Source organism: Hemiscyllium ocellatum, chromosome 31 (assembly GCF_020745735.1).
Source record: "Hemiscyllium ocellatum isolate sHemOce1 chromosome 31, sHemOce1.pat.X.cur, whole genome shotgun sequence".
Taxonomy (NCBI): Eukaryota; Metazoa; Chordata; class Chondrichthyes; order Orectolobiformes; family Hemiscylliidae; genus Hemiscyllium; species Hemiscyllium ocellatum.
Window position 1 is genome coordinate 19,570,514 of NC_083431.1, and position 17,416 is coordinate 19,587,929.

The 17,416-nt window shown below is 40.6% G+C and overlaps 1 protein-coding gene across 7 annotated transcripts in view; it reads right to left on the reverse strand.

The window, feature by feature from the left end:
* The window catches only part of git1 (G protein-coupled receptor kinase interacting ArfGAP 1), a 217,838-nt gene that overhangs the window by 74,021 nt on the left and 126,401 nt on the right, over positions 1-17,416 (reverse strand). For all 7 annotated transcript variants that reach the window (XM_060848349.1, XM_060848344.1, XM_060848347.1 and 4 more), the window contains exons 6-8: positions 16,489-16,619; positions 13,943-14,037; positions 12,354-12,396 (exon numbers count right to left, since the gene is read on the reverse strand). In XM_060848349.1, the coding sequence (XP_060704332.1) occupies positions 12,354-12,396; positions 13,943-14,037; positions 16,489-16,619 (269 nt within the window). The remainder of the gene's footprint in view (positions 1-12,353; positions 12,397-13,942; positions 14,038-16,488; positions 16,620-17,416) is intronic.

The window sequence follows — 17,416 nt, forward strand, 5'->3', positions numbered from 1 at the left end:
TTGACACTCTGGCCCAGATCTTGCTGTAACAACATCTGCAGTTAGACAGACTCACGCATTTTCTTTTGTGGCACAGCAAGGGAGCTGCATGGTGGCTCAGTGGTTAGCACTGCTACCTCTCAGCGTCAGAGACTTGGGCTCAATTCCAGTCGTGGGTCACTGTGTGGAGTTTGCACACTCTGTGTCTGCATGGGGTTGCCTCAGGGTGTGCCGGTTTACCACTCACAGGCTAAAGATGCGCAGATGAAGTGGATTATCCATGGTAAACAGTGGGAGTAGGGGTCAGGGTCGAGGTGGGATGCCCATAAGAGGGTCGTGTCAGACTTAGAATCAGAGTTGTACAGCACAGGAACAGACTCCATCTAAATTAAACTCCATCTGTCACTCCTCAGCCCATTGGTCCATTTAATCAAGATCCCTTGGTAGATGCTAACCTTCTTCGCTGTCCACTGCACCTCCAACTTTGGTGTGATCTGCAAACTTACCAACTACACCTCTTATGCTCACATCCAAATCATTTATATAAAATGACGAGAAATAGTGGACCCAGCACCAATTCTTATGGCACACTACTGGTCGCAGGCCTCCGGTCTGAAAAGCAACCTTCCACCACCCCTCTATCTTCTACCTTTTTGAGCCAGTTCTGTATCCTAATGACTAGTTCTCCCTGTATTCCATGAGACCTAACTTTGTAAACCAGTGTCCCAAGAGGAATCTTGTCAAACACCTTAATGAACACCTTACTTGATGGGCCAATTCGCCACCTTCCAAATTGCAGGGCTTCAATGATCCTATGAAATGGGATTTGGGACTGGAGTGAGCACATCACACAATTCTAGAAAGTAAACAGTTCAAATTGAAAAAGAACTTTTTGTCATTTATAAAAGTGATTTGGATGTGAATATAGGAGGTATAGTGAGTAAGTTTGCAGGTGACACCAAAATTGGAGGTGTAGTGGACAGCGAAAAAGGTTACCTCAGATTACAACAGGATTTGATCAGACGGACAAATGGGCTGCGGAGTGGCAGATGGAGTTTGACTTTGATAAATGAGGTGCGCTGCCTTTTGGAAAAGCAAATCTTAGCAGGACTTATACACTTAATGGTAAGGTCTTAGGTGTTGCTGAACAAAGAGACAAATTCATAGTTCCTTGAAAGTAGAGTCGCAGGTAGACAGGATAGTGAAGGCGACATTCAGTGTGCTTTCCTCTATTGGTCAGATCATTGAGCACAGGATTTAGGAGCTCATGTTGTGGCTGTACAGGATATTGGTTAGGTCACTGGTGGAATGCTGGAATATTGCAAGTAGTTCTGGTCTCCTTGCTATCAAAAGCATGTTGAGAGACTTTGAGAAAAGATTCACAAGGATGTTGCCTGGGTTGAAGGATTTGAGCTATAGGGAGAGACTGAATAGGCTGGGGCTGCTTTCCCTGGAGCGGAGGCCGAGAGATGACCTTATAGAGGTTTATAAAATCACGAGAGGCCTGGATAGGATAAACAGACAAGGTCTTTTCTCTGGGGTGGGGGAGTCCAGAACTAGAAGGCATAAGTTTAGGGTGAGAGGGGAAATATATAAAAGGGACTTAAGGGGCAACTTTTTCATGCAGAAGGTGATGAGTGTATGGAATGAGTTGCCAGAGGAAGTGGTGGAGGCTGGTACAATTACAGCATTTAAAAAGGCATTTGGATGGGTCGCTGAATAGGAAAGGTTTAGATAAATATGGGCCTAGTGCTGGCAAATGGGACTAGATTAGGTTAGGATATCTGGTTGGCATGGTTGGACCGAAGGGTCTGATTTTGTGCTGTACATCTCGACGATTCTATGACTCTATAACTGCACATTGGCACAGATGGATTCCATCAGGTACAGAGACAGACTGAAAGGAAGTTTACTTTTAAAATGTGCAACAGTTATTACCAAAAGAAATGAGAGGTGACATTTGTGACAGATTTTAACACAACAGATTGAAAATTTACGGCATTAGAATGGTACTTAGACTTGGAATGACAAGATATTACATTCTGAGGCAAGTTTAGTTCTACCTATTGTGCAATTATTGCTAACTCACACTATTCAATGTATTTCAATGGCAAGGCTAATGTGGATGATTTTTAAAATATGATTACCGGCTAAATAACACATTTCAGACAGCAACCTTTGAGCATTTGTTTAATTATGCACCTGCCCTGGGATCACATTTTCATTTGCACATAAATAAAGTGAAGTGCCATCAGCCTGTTATTTTAAGAGTAAAACCTGGCTCGTTATTGCGTGCATATTAAAATGTCAAGATATAGAAGTACACAAAGTATTCTAGCTGTTCTTACCTCAACAAAATGAGCATAGCAAACATTTTTCCCAACTGAAGAGGCTACCTCAACAAGTGTACAAATTCAAAGATAAGTTACTATTTTTAGACTTTCATTTGTGTGACACAGGTGTCACTGGCTGGACAAAACTTATTGCGCATCATTAGGTGCCCTTGGGAAGATGGTGAGCTGCCTTTTGGAACCACTGCAGTTCATGTGCTGCGGATTGACCCATTACACTTTTGAGGGGGATTCCAGGATTTTAACCCAGTGACAGCAAAGCAATAATGATATATTTTCAAGTCAGGATGGGGAGTGGCTTGGAGGCAAACGTGCAGGCGATAGTGTCCCCATATATTTGATGCCCTAGTCTTTTGAGACAGAAGTGATTAGTTTGGAAGCTACTATCTAAGGAGTCTTGGTGTGAATTTCTGCACTGCTTTGTATAAATCGTAAACACTGCGTTTACTGAACGCCGGTAGTGAAGCAAGTGGATATTTTGGATATAGTGTCAATCAAGCAGGCTACTTTGTCCTGGATGGTGTCAAGCTTTTTCAGTGTTATTGGCAGCAAGCGGGACTATTCCATCACACTCCTGATTGTGTCTAAGGGAACTAGGTGGTGTACTACTTGCCACAGGTTTTCTACCTCTGACCTGTTTTTGTAGCTACTGTTTATGTGGGGAGTCCAGTTGAGCTGCTGGTCAACAGAACCCCAAGGTTGTTGATAGTGGGTAAGGACGGCAGATTTTCATTTCCAAAGGACATTAGTGAGCCAAATTTTTTTCCTGACAATCAACAATAGATTCTCGATTCCAGATTTTTTAAAAATTGAATTCAAACTCCTTCTTCTGCAGATTCAAATCCAGGTCCCCAGAACATGAACTGAGTTTCTGGATCAATAGTCTAGAGATAATAACTCTAGAGCATCACCCTCCTTTCATCTTTTACTCTTTCGAACATTTCTGCTGCACAACCATCTCAAAGACCCATTTCCGGCCAAATATGGAATACATACTTTCAAAGTAACAAAGGTTTACTTCTGTTAAAACATTGTATAGTTAAAGAACAGACCAAAGCTCTTTACAGATCAACACTGTTTTTTCCAGAGGAGCAAAGCAACAGTAATCAGAATCTTAAATCATCCAAGACGATTGTGTAGGATAATAGTTTTATGGATACTTAATGCAAGTCTCTAATTCCACTCCACATCATTTTAGAGACAGCATTATCTACATTTAAAATATAAAAAGCAAAACCTCTGCTTAAATAGGAACAACTTACACATATAGCATTTTGTACATTAAAGATGCTGTGTAAGACACATTGCAGATAAATATTCGTGTCACAGATGTCAAAGTAAGACAAGGAACTCAAGAGTGGGGACTGAATAAAAAAGGTTTCTGAGAAGACTTTAAAAATAAAAAGGACGCAAGGTGGAGCTAAAGATTGAGAAAGGAAGTTTCAGAAGTTTGCTAATACAACAAACGGTTCTAGCACTGGTTGAGAAAAACCATGCAGGTAGCATCAAAGCACAGAAGAAAGATCAAAAATGCTGAAATGTTCCATGTGCTTAAAAAATATTAAGGATTTGCTTTGGGGCTGCCTTACATGTAAAACAGATTAATAAAAGGGGCTCAATGCACTGCTCTGAATTTTACCTGCCAACCCTTTCAGCAGGGTAGTAGTGGGTTAATGGGGTTGGGAAGAAGGTGTAAGAGATTCCCACATATCAATAGACAATGGCAAGAACATCTGTGCTGGCTGTAGGTACATTGTTGGCTCCCAGGTTTCACAGGGAGGTCTCAAATGTTTAGTTTTATAAGATCTTAACTTTGAACTTCCCATTTAATTCAAGGCAGAATGGAGTTAAGAATCCAGAGGATAGCTAATTAGCACTTCTACCTGGATATAAGCCCCATTTGAATTACATTGCCATAGTTTTGGGAAGAGATAGTTCATAACAAACAATTAAAGTATCTGTAAGTTTCTTAAAATGATCAAAATCCCACATAGCCTGTTCCCAAGATGACCAATAACACCTTAAAATCCCAGATGGCCTCTCCTGCCAAGATCACAATTTCCCTTCTCATGTCAACAGTGCCCTCCAGCGCATCTCGTCCACTTCCCGCACCACCGCCCTTGAACCCATCCCTCCTTATGCAACAAGGACAGAATCCCCTGCCCACATCTACCACCCCACCAACCTCCGCATCATCCTCCACCATTTCCACCACCGACAAATGCACCCCACCACCAGAGATATATTTCCTTCCCCACCCCTGTCAGCTTCCGGAGAGACCATTCCTTCCACAATTCCCTCATCAGTTCCATGCGCCCCCACCAGCCTCTGACACCTTGCCCTGCCACCGTAGGAAGTGTAAAACCTGCGCCCACAGCATTCCCCTCAGCTCCATCCAAGGCCCCAAAAGGATCTTTCCACATCCGACAGAAATTTACCTGTACCTCCACCAATGCTATCTACTGCATCCATTGCACCCGACGTGGTCTCCTCTCCACCTGGGAGAGGGAACGCATACTTGTGGATTGTTTCAGAGAACATCTCTGGGACACCCACACCAACCAACCCCACCGCCCTATGGCTGAACACTTCAACTCCCCCTCCCACTCTGCCAAGGACTTGCAGGTCCTGGGCCTCCTCCATTCGTAAACCTTACCACCCTGGAGGAAGAACGCCTCATATTGTGCCTTGGGACCCTGCAACCACACTGGATCAATGTGGAATTCAACATTTTCCTCATTTGCCCTCCCCCAACACTATCCCAATCCCAAGCCTCCAACTCGGCACCGCCCTCCTCACCTTTCCCATTTATCCACTCCACTCTACCTCCCCCCGCCCTCTCCCGACCTATCACCTTCTCCCTCACCTTCATCTACCTGTTGCATTCTCAGCTACCTTGCCGCTAGCCCCACCACCTCCCATTTCTCAGTCCTTCCCCCGATCTACAATCCTCATTCCTGATGAAGGGATTATGCCCGAAACATCAATTCTCCTGCACCTGGGATGCTGTCTGACGTGCTGTGCTTTTCCAGCACCACACTCTTGACTCTGACCTCAAGCATCTGCAGACCTCAATTTCTAGGTAAAAACAAAGACTGCAGATTCTGGAAACCAGAGTTTGGATTAGTAGTGCTGGAAGAGCACAGCAGTTCAGGCAGCATCCGAGGAGCAGCAAAATTGATGTTTCGGGAAAAAGCCCTTCAGGGCTTTTGCCTGAAACGTCAATTTTGCTGCTCCTCGGATGCTGCTTGAAGTGCTGTGCTCTTCAAGCACCACTAATCCAGACCTCACTTTCTACTTCTCAAGGATGATGTAAAATATTACTGTGGAGGTGGAGTTTTGGTCATTCCACAAGTTAAAATCAGGCCATTTCCTGTAGTTTGGAACACAAGTTGACAATCGAAGAGTGTTAGATAATGCTACTTCTAATTTGCTTGTCACAGGAAATGTCACAAAACTAGAAATTTTGTTATGTGATCCTTCCAATCAGTCATTGGTTCTCAAATATCCTTTAAGACATTAGAGACTAAAGAGATCCTAATAAAATAATCAAGTTCTGAAATGTATTTGCTAGAGTACCTTTTTGCAACAAACTATATGCTTTCTGAAAATACAATGAAAATCATTCAATGAACGGCTATGGTTTTGATTAGATTAGATTCCCTACAGTGTGGAAACAGGCCCTTCAGCTCAACAAGTCGACACCGACCCTCCAAAAAGTAACCCACCCAGACCCATTCCCCTGCCCTACATTTACTCCTAACTAATCCACCCAACAGTATAGGCAATTTAGCATGGCCAATTCACCTAACCTGCGCATCTTTGGACTGTGGGAGGAAACCACGCAGACACAGGGAGAATGTGCAAACTCCACACTGACAGTCGCCCAAGGTGGGAATCGAACACGGGTCTCTGGCGCTGTGGGGCAGCAGTGCTAACCACTGAGCCACCATGCCACCCTTTGGTTGGCTCATCAGTAGTCACTTCGACAACCTGTACAATCCAGTACACCATTCTATACCAAAGCTACATGCAGTTGAGGTATGAGAGATTAGTTAAGATTTTCTATTTGAAACAGGAAACTGTAAAACTCTGTTTTGGATTTCTAACATCTGTACCTTTTCACTTTCAGATCTTCTCCAAATTTCCCCATTCCTCTGACATGTTTAATCAATGCTTCAGCAGACAATCAAGAGTCAACATTTCATCTTTATTCTTCAGTTCTTGGCTTCTAAGCAGAGTGGCCCTTACTATTTTTATTTTTCTGAACACTTTTGTCTCTTCTGATATTCATGCACTCCATTCATATGAGAGATTATACGCAACGCTTTCCACATTTGGCAGTTAAGTTACTATAAGACTGGACGTGTGAACCTCTTTTCAAGTCAAATGGGTGCTTCTTCTGTATGAGTCTTCACCATGAAATGTAAATGCTACTTTCAAATGCAGATTCAAATATTTTGTTTAGTGTTTTTTTCACACAACTTTACATTTTTAGCATCATTCAGGTGAGCAATATCTTAGCTATTATTAATTTAAAATGTGTCAACAATCCAATATTTACATAACACAAATCCATGATACCGGAAGTATTGCTTAAATCTCATTCCATAATTTGGAATGTTTTAGATAAAACTACATTTGAACAATACAACCATTTAGTCAACATAGCAACATGAAAAACTTGAAGTGCTATTAAATCTCAATCCTTCCCAAATTAAATTAGAAGAGTTAATACCTCTCTACAAGACAAATTCTAAATGGCCATTCCTAACAGTCAGGAGGGAGATAATTAATTTTAGATTAGATTAGATTACTTACAGTGTGGAAACAGGCCCTTCGGCCCAACAAGTCCACACCGACCCGCCGAAGCGAAACCCACCCATACCCCTACATTTACCCCTTACCTAACACTACGGGCAATTTAGCATGGCCAATTCACCTGATCCGCACATCTTTGGACTGTGGGAGGAAACCGGAGCACCCGGAGGAATTAGCTCCAAAGATTCTCAACTGTGTGTATTTTTTTAAAAAAACACTCAATATATGTTGTATCTTGTTAATTTGGCTCTGTCAACATAACTCGAAAAGCAATTGAGAAAACTGGCTAGAAGCTGAAGGATAATATTTCATCACTGGGAGGTGACTAAACAATACTGTTACACCCAGAAAAGTACATGCTCAGACTGCAAAATACAATTCAGCTTCAAAGCACAACAACAAATACTCACCCAAAAGAGTTGGCAGTGGTGCGAGATCAAAGTGAGTGGTAATTGTACAAGAAATATAGGTTATATCTGGAGGAAATGCAAATGGCAGTGATGAAGCTGTGCCACCCAAACATCAAAATAACTGAAAAAGGAGTTTAAAACAATTTGCAAAGGAAAATAAGTGGAGATAGAGAAAATTGGTGACTGGAATGGATTCATTACAGGAAGCAGGGTACAAAAAAGTGCAATTGAGGCAATTTTGCATGCCAATAGATTTAAGGCACTTTTCTGTCATAGACTACCCCAGAAATGGAGAAACTGAGTCAGGAGATGGAAGAATCAGAATCAGAGATGAATGTGAGAGATAATGAGACAAAACTGATGAAACTTTACATTTGAGATACAACAGATTAAAACGGTGATGGAGGAGTCATGAGTTAGACTGGAACAAAAGACTGCTCCATATACTTGACCACTGCAGACATAACAGATCCACATTGCAACAAATTTAATTTGGAGGAAGTGAGTAGTATTAAAGGAAAAGTTGTTCCACTGGCCCAACCTCTGTTCAAGGGAGAAGCGGAGAGCTCTCAGACTGAACTGATGGCACATGACCATGACAAAAATAAGATGGTCAAGTTTAGGAAATTAAAAACTGTTCAAGTGACTGTGAGCACCTGAAGAGTTACTGATTTAGATGGAAGAACATGAAGGTTATGATCCCTGTAAAGATGGATAAAGATATAAATTTCAAAGTGGGTGATGCAAAGTGCAGCACAACCAGGCTTCACATTTTGGGACCTTTACTGTAACAAACTAAAATCAATGCAGACAACTAATGTGCTAACCTATAACGCAGTCCCCAAAAACACAACCAAAATTCCATGCCACATTTACACATTAGACAACATTCTCGGCAGAGATACCATCTATAAGACTATAAGAAATAGGAACAGGAGTGGGCTGATCAGCCCCTTGAGCCTCATCTCAGTAGAAATTCCTCTATCTCAGTCTTAAATTACTGCCTCATTTCTGAGATTATGCTCGCTGGCCCTAGACTGAGGAAAAACTTCCTCTCAACATTTACCCCGCCAAGCTCCTAAAGAATCCTATGTGTTTTTTGTGAGATTGCCTCTCATTCTTCTAAATTACAATGAGTACAGTCCCAATCTGTTTCACCTTTAGTCTTCTGAATGAAGTCCCAGCTTCTCCCAGGATCCTTTCTGCCAGCCCCACCAGACCAAATCTTTTACACTCCTTTTTACATAAAGCCACTATTCAATTTTGTGAACATAATCAAATGGATTCACTGCAGCAAAGATGCTTTCACCTTTAGATTTCTGCAAGTCTTATTTTTGCCCTCACCAACATTCTGCCTGCTGGCAAACGTGAACATGGAACAGAGAACACCAATCAAATGAATCTTAAAAACAGCTAAAGCTCTTTATGTGTTCATTTATGAAACAGCACTGCAAATTCAATTCCAAGTAAAATTTGGCATCTTTATGTATTAGCATGGTTAAAAAAAAAGATTTTTTTTGGCTAATGTGAAATGTTCACAATGGTTTGGCATAGCAACACTCGTTTTTAGACTTCTTTCCGAAACTTCCGTCTGATTGATTCTGAGTGTATGTGTACAGCAATATCAGCTGCCCCCTCCTGTGTTCAAGAGTTTAAATTGGGGGTCTCAAAAAGGGTTTGACCAGAGTGTCTATTCCTATGACAAGATCACATGGTTAAACCTCTGGAGAGATTTCACAGCTGGTCACATCTGATCTTACCTTGAATTAAAGATGACAGTTTAAGACATAACCACCCTATGAGTCCAGCAATCGTAACAAAAGGGAAGCAAAAATACTTCCAATCTCAACTTCAATCAGTTCAGTCAGGCAAGAACAGGCTGAAAAAATGTGCATCAGGCAATTACAGTTTGTGGATATGGGAAAGGCAGTAGGTATTCAGAGCTACAGGATTACTAGGGGCAGGGGAGATGGCAGATATTCAGAGGAGATGAAGACAGTCTTCAACTGAAGGACTGAATATTCAGTAGTGAGTTCACTGCTTCGGAGGGGTAGCAGAAGATGAAAAAGTGTTGGCGTTTGGTTTCTGCAAAATGAAAATTAATTTGTCAGACAACAACAGCACTGCTTTTGTCAGCAGGTTTAATGACAATTAAAGGCTTGGATTGAAGACAACTGAGAATGGCATTCAGCAAGTTCAAAGGGAGACAGGCTAGGCACTAAGTGGGTGAAGAAAATGAAACAACAACATCACACTAACAGTCCTCAATGGAGAGCTGAAGGTAAGAAGGGTCAGAGAGATAGAGCCAGATGGAGCAGAAATATCAGATCGGAAAAATTAAATAAACTGGTGTTGGGAAAATATTCCTGACAAGTATTTATCCAGTTTCTATTTATGATTGCCAGCAATATTTTGTTTTGCACTTGTGAATTGTGAAATTGTCCAACATCTCCAGTCCCACTTTGTAGTGGATAGATACCGCAATGCAATTATAGGAAGTCATCTCCTTTAATATCTAGTAAATATGCAGAATTTGAATGCTCAATACAAGCACATGAAACATCCAGAAAGGTAGTTCTGAATCATCTGAATATTTGTGGGATGCAAACAAGCTGCCTCAAATTGTGGGCAGCACGGTGGTACAGTGGTTAGCACTGCTGTCTCACAGCGCCTGAGACCCGGGTTCAATTCCCGACTCAGGCGACTGACTGCGTGGAGTTTGCACGTTCTCCCCGTGTCTGCATGGGTTTCCTCCCAAAGTCCAAAGATGTGCGGGTCAGGTGAATTGGCCATGCTAAATTGCCTGTAGTGTTAGGTAAGGGGTATGGGTATGGGTGGGTTGCGCTTCGGCAGGTCGGTTGAACTTGGGCCGAAGGGCCTGTTTCCACACTGTAAGCAATCTAACCTAATCTAAAAAAAATTATAACAAGGGGCACTGGCAAATTACAGAGGCTATTGTACAGTTACATTCAAAATTCAAAGAAAGAAACTGTAGTATACAATGAGAATAGTGAAGTCAGAATGACAGTGAATGGAGAAGCATTTCATATTATGAAAATAATATATTTATTATTGTTGATATACGCTAAGAATCCAGAATAAATGTCTAAGCACAGATTGGCTGTCACTGATAATGCACAACTCTAAGTCTCTGATGCTATGAAAAAGTTAAATTCAACTAGGTAACTGTGCATATTGCCAGTTTGACATAGGGCCTTTTATTCATCCATCAAAAATTAGCCTCGAGGAAATATAACTTATTGTAGTGGTTCTGTTTGCCGAGCTGGAAGTTTTTGTTGCAAACGTTTCGTCCCCTGGCTAGGAGACATCATCAGTGCTCTGGAGCCTCCTGCGAAGCGCTTCTTTGATGTTTCTTCCGGCATTTATAATGGTCTGTCGTTGCCGCTTCCGAGTGTCAGTTTCAGCTGTCCGCTGTAGTGATTGGTATATTGGGTCCAGGTCGATGTGTCTGTTGATGGAGTTTGTGGATGAATGCCATGCCTCTAGGAATTCCCTGGCTGTTCTCTGTCTGGCTTGCCCTATGATAGTAGTGTTTTCCCAGTCGAATTCATGTTGCTTGTTGTCTGAGTGTGTGGCTACTAGGGATAGGGATCCCTAGTAGCCACACACACAGACAACAAGCAACATGAATTCGACTGAGAAAACACTACTATCATAGGGCAAGCCAGACAGAACAGCCAGGGAATTCCTAGAGGCATGGCATTCATCCACAAACTCCATCAACAGACAAATCTACCTGGACCCAAAATAGCAATCACTACAGCGGACAGCTGAAACTGACACCCGGAAGCGGCAACGACAGACCATTATAAATGCCGGAAGAAACATCAAAGAAGCGCTTCGCAGGAGGCTCCAGAGCACTGATGATGTCTCCTAGCCAGGGGACGAAACGTTTGCAACAAAAACTTCCATCTCGGCGAACAGAACCACTACAACAAGCACCCGAGCTACAAATCTTCGCACAAACTTTGAAATATAACTTAGCTTGAACTTGTAATTGTACATAAGACCTATCACATGATTAGATGATTTTGAAACCTGTTGTTGCTATGATTTACAACCGACAAATCAATGAAATAAGACATGGAACAGAGAACACCAATCAAATCAATCTTAAAAACAGCCAAAGCTCTTTGTGTGTTCATTTATGAAACAGCACTGCAAATTTAATTCCAAGTAAAATGCGGCATCTTTATGTATTAGCATGGTAAAAAAAAAGATTTTTTTGGCTAGATTTGAAATGTCTTTGTAAAAGACAAAAGATAAAAAGGAACTTTTAATACTTCACAAACTTCACAATATAACAGGTGTGACCTAATTACTGAACAAAGTTACAAGCATCATGCTAAAATCAAGAGGCTGATTCTTAAACTTCTCAGAGCTTATCAGAAAATGATCATTGCATTGACCAGCAATTATGTGGACCTGCAAATGTTTAATAAAACAATCAGGCAAATGAAGTTCTGAATATCTTTATTTCTATGAGATTACTGCACAAGTCACAAATTCAATTAGACAAATCCAATTTTAAGGCTAGACCGAAAATGAAGCTGAGCTTAAAAATTGGAACCAGGTTTCATACTACCAAGCTCTGAAGCAGGAGCATCACTAAGTAAAGTACAAATTAAAGAAATGGGAAAACAACCAATCAAATAATTTCTTTAGCATCTTAAGGATGAGCAAATCTGCATCAGTTAAAGAGAACATAAATATACTGGCTGATTAACAAGCTAATCCATCAGCTTTGATGTGAAGCAAGATGGAGTCTCACCTGTCAGCCATCTGGGGAATGACATAATGCCCATTTTTGTGATCTGTGGGAAAAGGAGAATGAAAACATTAGTGTGATGCTAATAAACCCATGTCAAAAGACAGACACTGTGGCTCTCAGCTCAAGCGAACAGTCCTTTGGAAGAGTATTCCAGGCTTCATATTCAGTGGAAAGCAATCAGTATTTTCCAGTGCTTTCGAAGTTGTCTACACCACACATGTGTACCATTAGCTATTAAATAGGACTTTTAAAAAATGCAGCTCCAATATATTATTTGTTAGCTTTATTTTTAAAAAAATAGTATTTACCTGAACGTACTGCATTCGCATCTGTTGCATAATACTATAAAAAGTTATGAAAATAAAAGGTTGCTATGTACCAGACCAGCATTAATTTATGAACTATTATTGCTTCATGTTGCATTTAAAAAAATCTTGTTTTATCACAACATGAGAAATATCCTGAGTAGATGCAATTAAGCATGTTTCATCATCTATGGATACATTAGCCACATTTACTGCAAGAAAGCAAAGTGAAATTATCCAAGTTTGATTTTTAAAAAAAATTCCAACAGGTGTGGACAAGACAAGCAATTCTACATTCTACTATTCATCTGTTGTTATGAAAAAGACACCAGTAGACACTCTCCTTGAAATACTGCAGTAAACAACTGTGGGAGAAACACATCTCTTGCATAAGGCGGACTCATCCTTATTCACACATCTCACAGCTCAGTGTCAATAATAGTAGGTACAGACAACATGTTATATCAAAATGAATAAAACTATAAATATGTCAAAGTATCCAGGATGTTCTTAACACACTACTTATGAGCCATGAAGTTTCGAATATGTTGCAGCATTGCAATGTGGTTCAGGCATCTACCACTGGTGCACAATAGCAGCAGTATCTATCGTATGAAAGATACACTGCAGCAACTTGCCAAGCCTCTTCCAACATCATTTTCCAAGCTCTTGACATCTATTACTTAGAAGGCCAAGGGTAGTGGATGTGTGATAGCAGCACTGTCTGCAGGTTTCCTCCCAAGTCACACAGCACTCTGACTTATTACTACTTCACTTTCAATGGGCCAAAATCCTAAAAACTTTTCTGGGAACAGCACTATTAGTGTTTATACACCAGACAGACTGCAACAATTCAAGACAGCAGCTCACATGTCTTCACATAGGCTGAGGGATGAGTAACAGTGACTGGTCTTGAGAATGACACACACATCCCAAAGAATAAAGAAACTTTACAGCATGAGTTGCAAGAATAAGGAAACATATGATTGAAATTAAATGATCCAACTTTACAAGTAGATTACCAAGATGATATTTGCAGTATTCATATTCGATTACCTTCCTGAATAATACTATGAGAAACACATTTCTTTAGAAAAAAGATTCAGTTGAATAACTAACCTTAAAGTTGCATTTATTAGTAAATTTTAGGTTCGGGAAAAGGAGAAAGTTTGGCCATCTCACTGAATTAAAGCAGTGGAGGCTTTGGTTTTACATTTGCTCTTATCAGTGGCCATATTCATATCAAAGAGGAATATAGTTCAGGTGTTTGCAGAAATCGCTTACCTGGCCTCCGTCCACAAAGGTAATATGCCAATCTATCTGTAAGTTCATATTGACACTCCACCAGCCTGTCAGCGAGATCATGGTGATTTGCTTGCCTAACAAGGTTGAGGAATAAAGATGACAGGGAAGTGAGAACAAGAATTTAGCACTACGTGTGGTCAGATGACTTGAGATTCAGGCCCTTTGATTCAAGTGTTTTTCGTGTTGATTTTATACGTTAAAACAATAAAGACTATTTGGGTTATAAACAGAATGGTCACAAAGCATGAATCAAGCTATCTTTATATAGAAATACACAAAACCAGGAATTCTGGGAATCTGGAAGTCTTTTTACCTCTTTTTTTCTTGGAATGTGGGTATTGCGAGCAAGGATAGCACTTGCTGTCCATCTCTTAATTACACTTTATCAAAGTGGCTTTCTGGGTCATTTAAAAGGATATTTAAGAGTCATCAGTCATTGCTGTGGGTCTGGAATCACATGTGGGCCAGAATCAGGTAAGGGTGTTGGACTGGATATAATCAGCATAAACTTATGAACAGGAAATCTGGTTTGACAAAGTTTTTTTTGTTTCGAGAATGTTACTAAACAGATAAACAGGAATTGATAGGTATAACATGCTTGGATTTTAAGACTTTTGACATAGCATCCCAAGGAGGTTAGTTAGCTAAATTATAGCACATGGAGTCAGAGGTAAATGTACTTTCAACAATTAAAGACTGGCTAACGGGCAGAAAATTGAGTAGAAATAAACCGGTCATTCTGGCATTAGCAGACCGTGACTCTTAGGGTACTAAACGTGATATTGCCAAATCCACGGATGAAAAATGGCATTTGTCATGGGAGTGAGGTACGCTCTCAGCGGGAAACCCTTAAGTAACTTTTGAGGGCACAAGAAGGATTTGCTTGGCAGGAGACGGCACACCCCCAGTAGAATTTTATGCCATTCAGCACTGGAGCTGCAATCTGAGTTTAGAACTCCTGGGTCAGCCTGGAATTTGAACATTATGAAATAAACATGTGGCTATATTTATAGAAGTCATAAACGGTTAAGATGCTTTTACAATAACATTCCCAAGAAAAGTTTTTTACTCTCTCCAACTTACGACCTTAGTGCCCCAAAAGGATTGAGAATTACAACTTTGAAAAATGGCTTCACTGAAACTTTATTTGCTTCATCTCTAACCCCTTAATAACCATAACACCATTTTCATTTACAGTTTTGTATTATCACAGTCAACTTATTAAAAATTTGAGATGTATAATCATAATGAGGCATTCAAGAGGAAGGCAGATAAGCATCTAATGTGGCACAGTGGTTAGCACTGCTGCCTCACAGCGCCTGTAGACCCGGGTTCAATTCCCGACTCAGGCGACTGACTGTGTGGAGTTTGCACGTTCTCCCTGTGTCTGCGTGGGTTTCCTCCGGGTGCTCCGGTTTCCTCCCACAGTCACAAAGATGTGCAGGTCAGGTGAATTGGCCAAGCTAAATTGCCCATAGTGTTAGGTAAGGGGTAAATGTAGGGGTATGGGTGGGTTGCGCTTCGGCGGGTCGGTGTGGACTTGTTGGGCCGAAGGGCCTGTTTCCACACTGTAAGTCTAATCTAATCTAATCTAAATTGGATTGCTGATTGGGTTTAATGAAACTGTGAGAGAGGAGGCTTGTATGGAGCATGACAACCAGTTAGGCCTATTGGATTGAATGGTCTGTTTCTATGTTAAATAATTCTATGTAAATCCATGCCTTTAAAATGATTTGCACAAGATCCCTTTGGACAAAACATTAAACTTGCATTCTGAAAAACCTACAATGAATGCACGAAATGGATTCTTCCTTGTTGCTACTTGTTTTTTTCCATGTATTTGAAGATCTTTTGCATTGACTTTGAAAACACTGATGGCTTTATTTAGTATGAATCACGAATAGAATGGCATTACATTCTCTTTCATAAGCAGCAAAATGTTCAAGTCACATAGAACTACTTCTCCAGATAAGCTTGTGTTGTTGAAATGGATAACTTTATCACATCAAATCAACATCCCATTTCCTGAGCATGTACCAAGGGCAATATCTTTGGGGAATAAAACTATCGACATTTCATAATAGATTTATGTAGACTGCTTAAATCATCATGCTTTCACCTCACTTAGTGAATTCTAAAGTAAAAGCACTGAACGCATTCATATCAAAATACACACAACAGTAAATGTCTATAGCAGAAATATGCATTTTTATCAAATAATCCAGGCACAGAGCTGTAAGAAATAGGAGCAGGAATAGACCATTTGATCCCTTTAGCCTACTATGTCACTCAATGGGATCATGGCTGACCTGACATTCCTCACGCCACTTTCCTGCGTTTTCCCTGTAACCCTTGATTCCCTGACTGATCAAAAATCTATCTCAGCCTTAAACATACATAAGGACTCTGCCCCCACAACTTGCTCCAAAGCAAGGTGCTCCAAAGACTGATTTGTAGTAGGAACAGAAATGAAACAAAAATGTACAAAGTGACTGAGGGTCTCCTACTCCCACCCCACTACTGACCTGGCATAATCAATAGGACTTCTGCCATTAACATCAGGTGCTCCAGGATCTGCACCATAGACAACTAAAAGTTCAGCCTGATGTATTTGTCCTGCTTTAGCAGCCACGTGCAAGGGTGTGGTACCTTTTTCCTGATGAATAGAAAACAAATATTTTCAAAAACCCAGTAAGTTGTAAGTACACAGGCTTAGCTAGACTCCATTTATAATGCAATGTCTCATAAGCACATAAAGGTAAAACATTGATAGGCATGGTAGTTCAAAAACAGTTTTTACTCTATCCTTCAATGAAGCATTCATTACAGTAATGTGACAGATTTCTTGCACAAGTGCTGAGTGTCATTGTGTTTGAACATTCTCAATATAGTTCCCAAGACTTCAGGATAAAATTAATAATGTGCATTAATAAGTGCTAAATCATCAATGACATGCAGCAGCTATCCCAGTTATTTCTGCAAGGGTGGAAATAGTCACATCTGAGCAAAGGGATGCTTTACTGAGACCTGAATTAAGACATTGTTGTGGCTGAATAGGAGTTTTCTGTCACCAACAATAACAGTTCTCTCAATACATACAAAATTCCTTCAAAAATATATCTGCACAAATAAAAGTAAAAATCCCAATGGATTCAATGGGAAATGCACTGTATGATGAGGCACAGTAATAACAGACCAGAAAAGTAGAATAACCAATCTGGAGAGCATTGTGTGTTAACTAGTCATAGCCAAAGGACCAATGAAATCATGTCTCTTTGAGAAAAGTTGAGTGAAGCAACAGAGGATTACAAAGCTGAAGGATAGCAGAAACAGGCTGAACAAAATATTTTAAAAGGAACTTGGATGAATACTCAGGAGGGAAACAATTTGCAAAGCTATGGGAAAGGGGCTACTGAAGAATCTTTCAAAGAACCGACACAGGGATGATGAGAT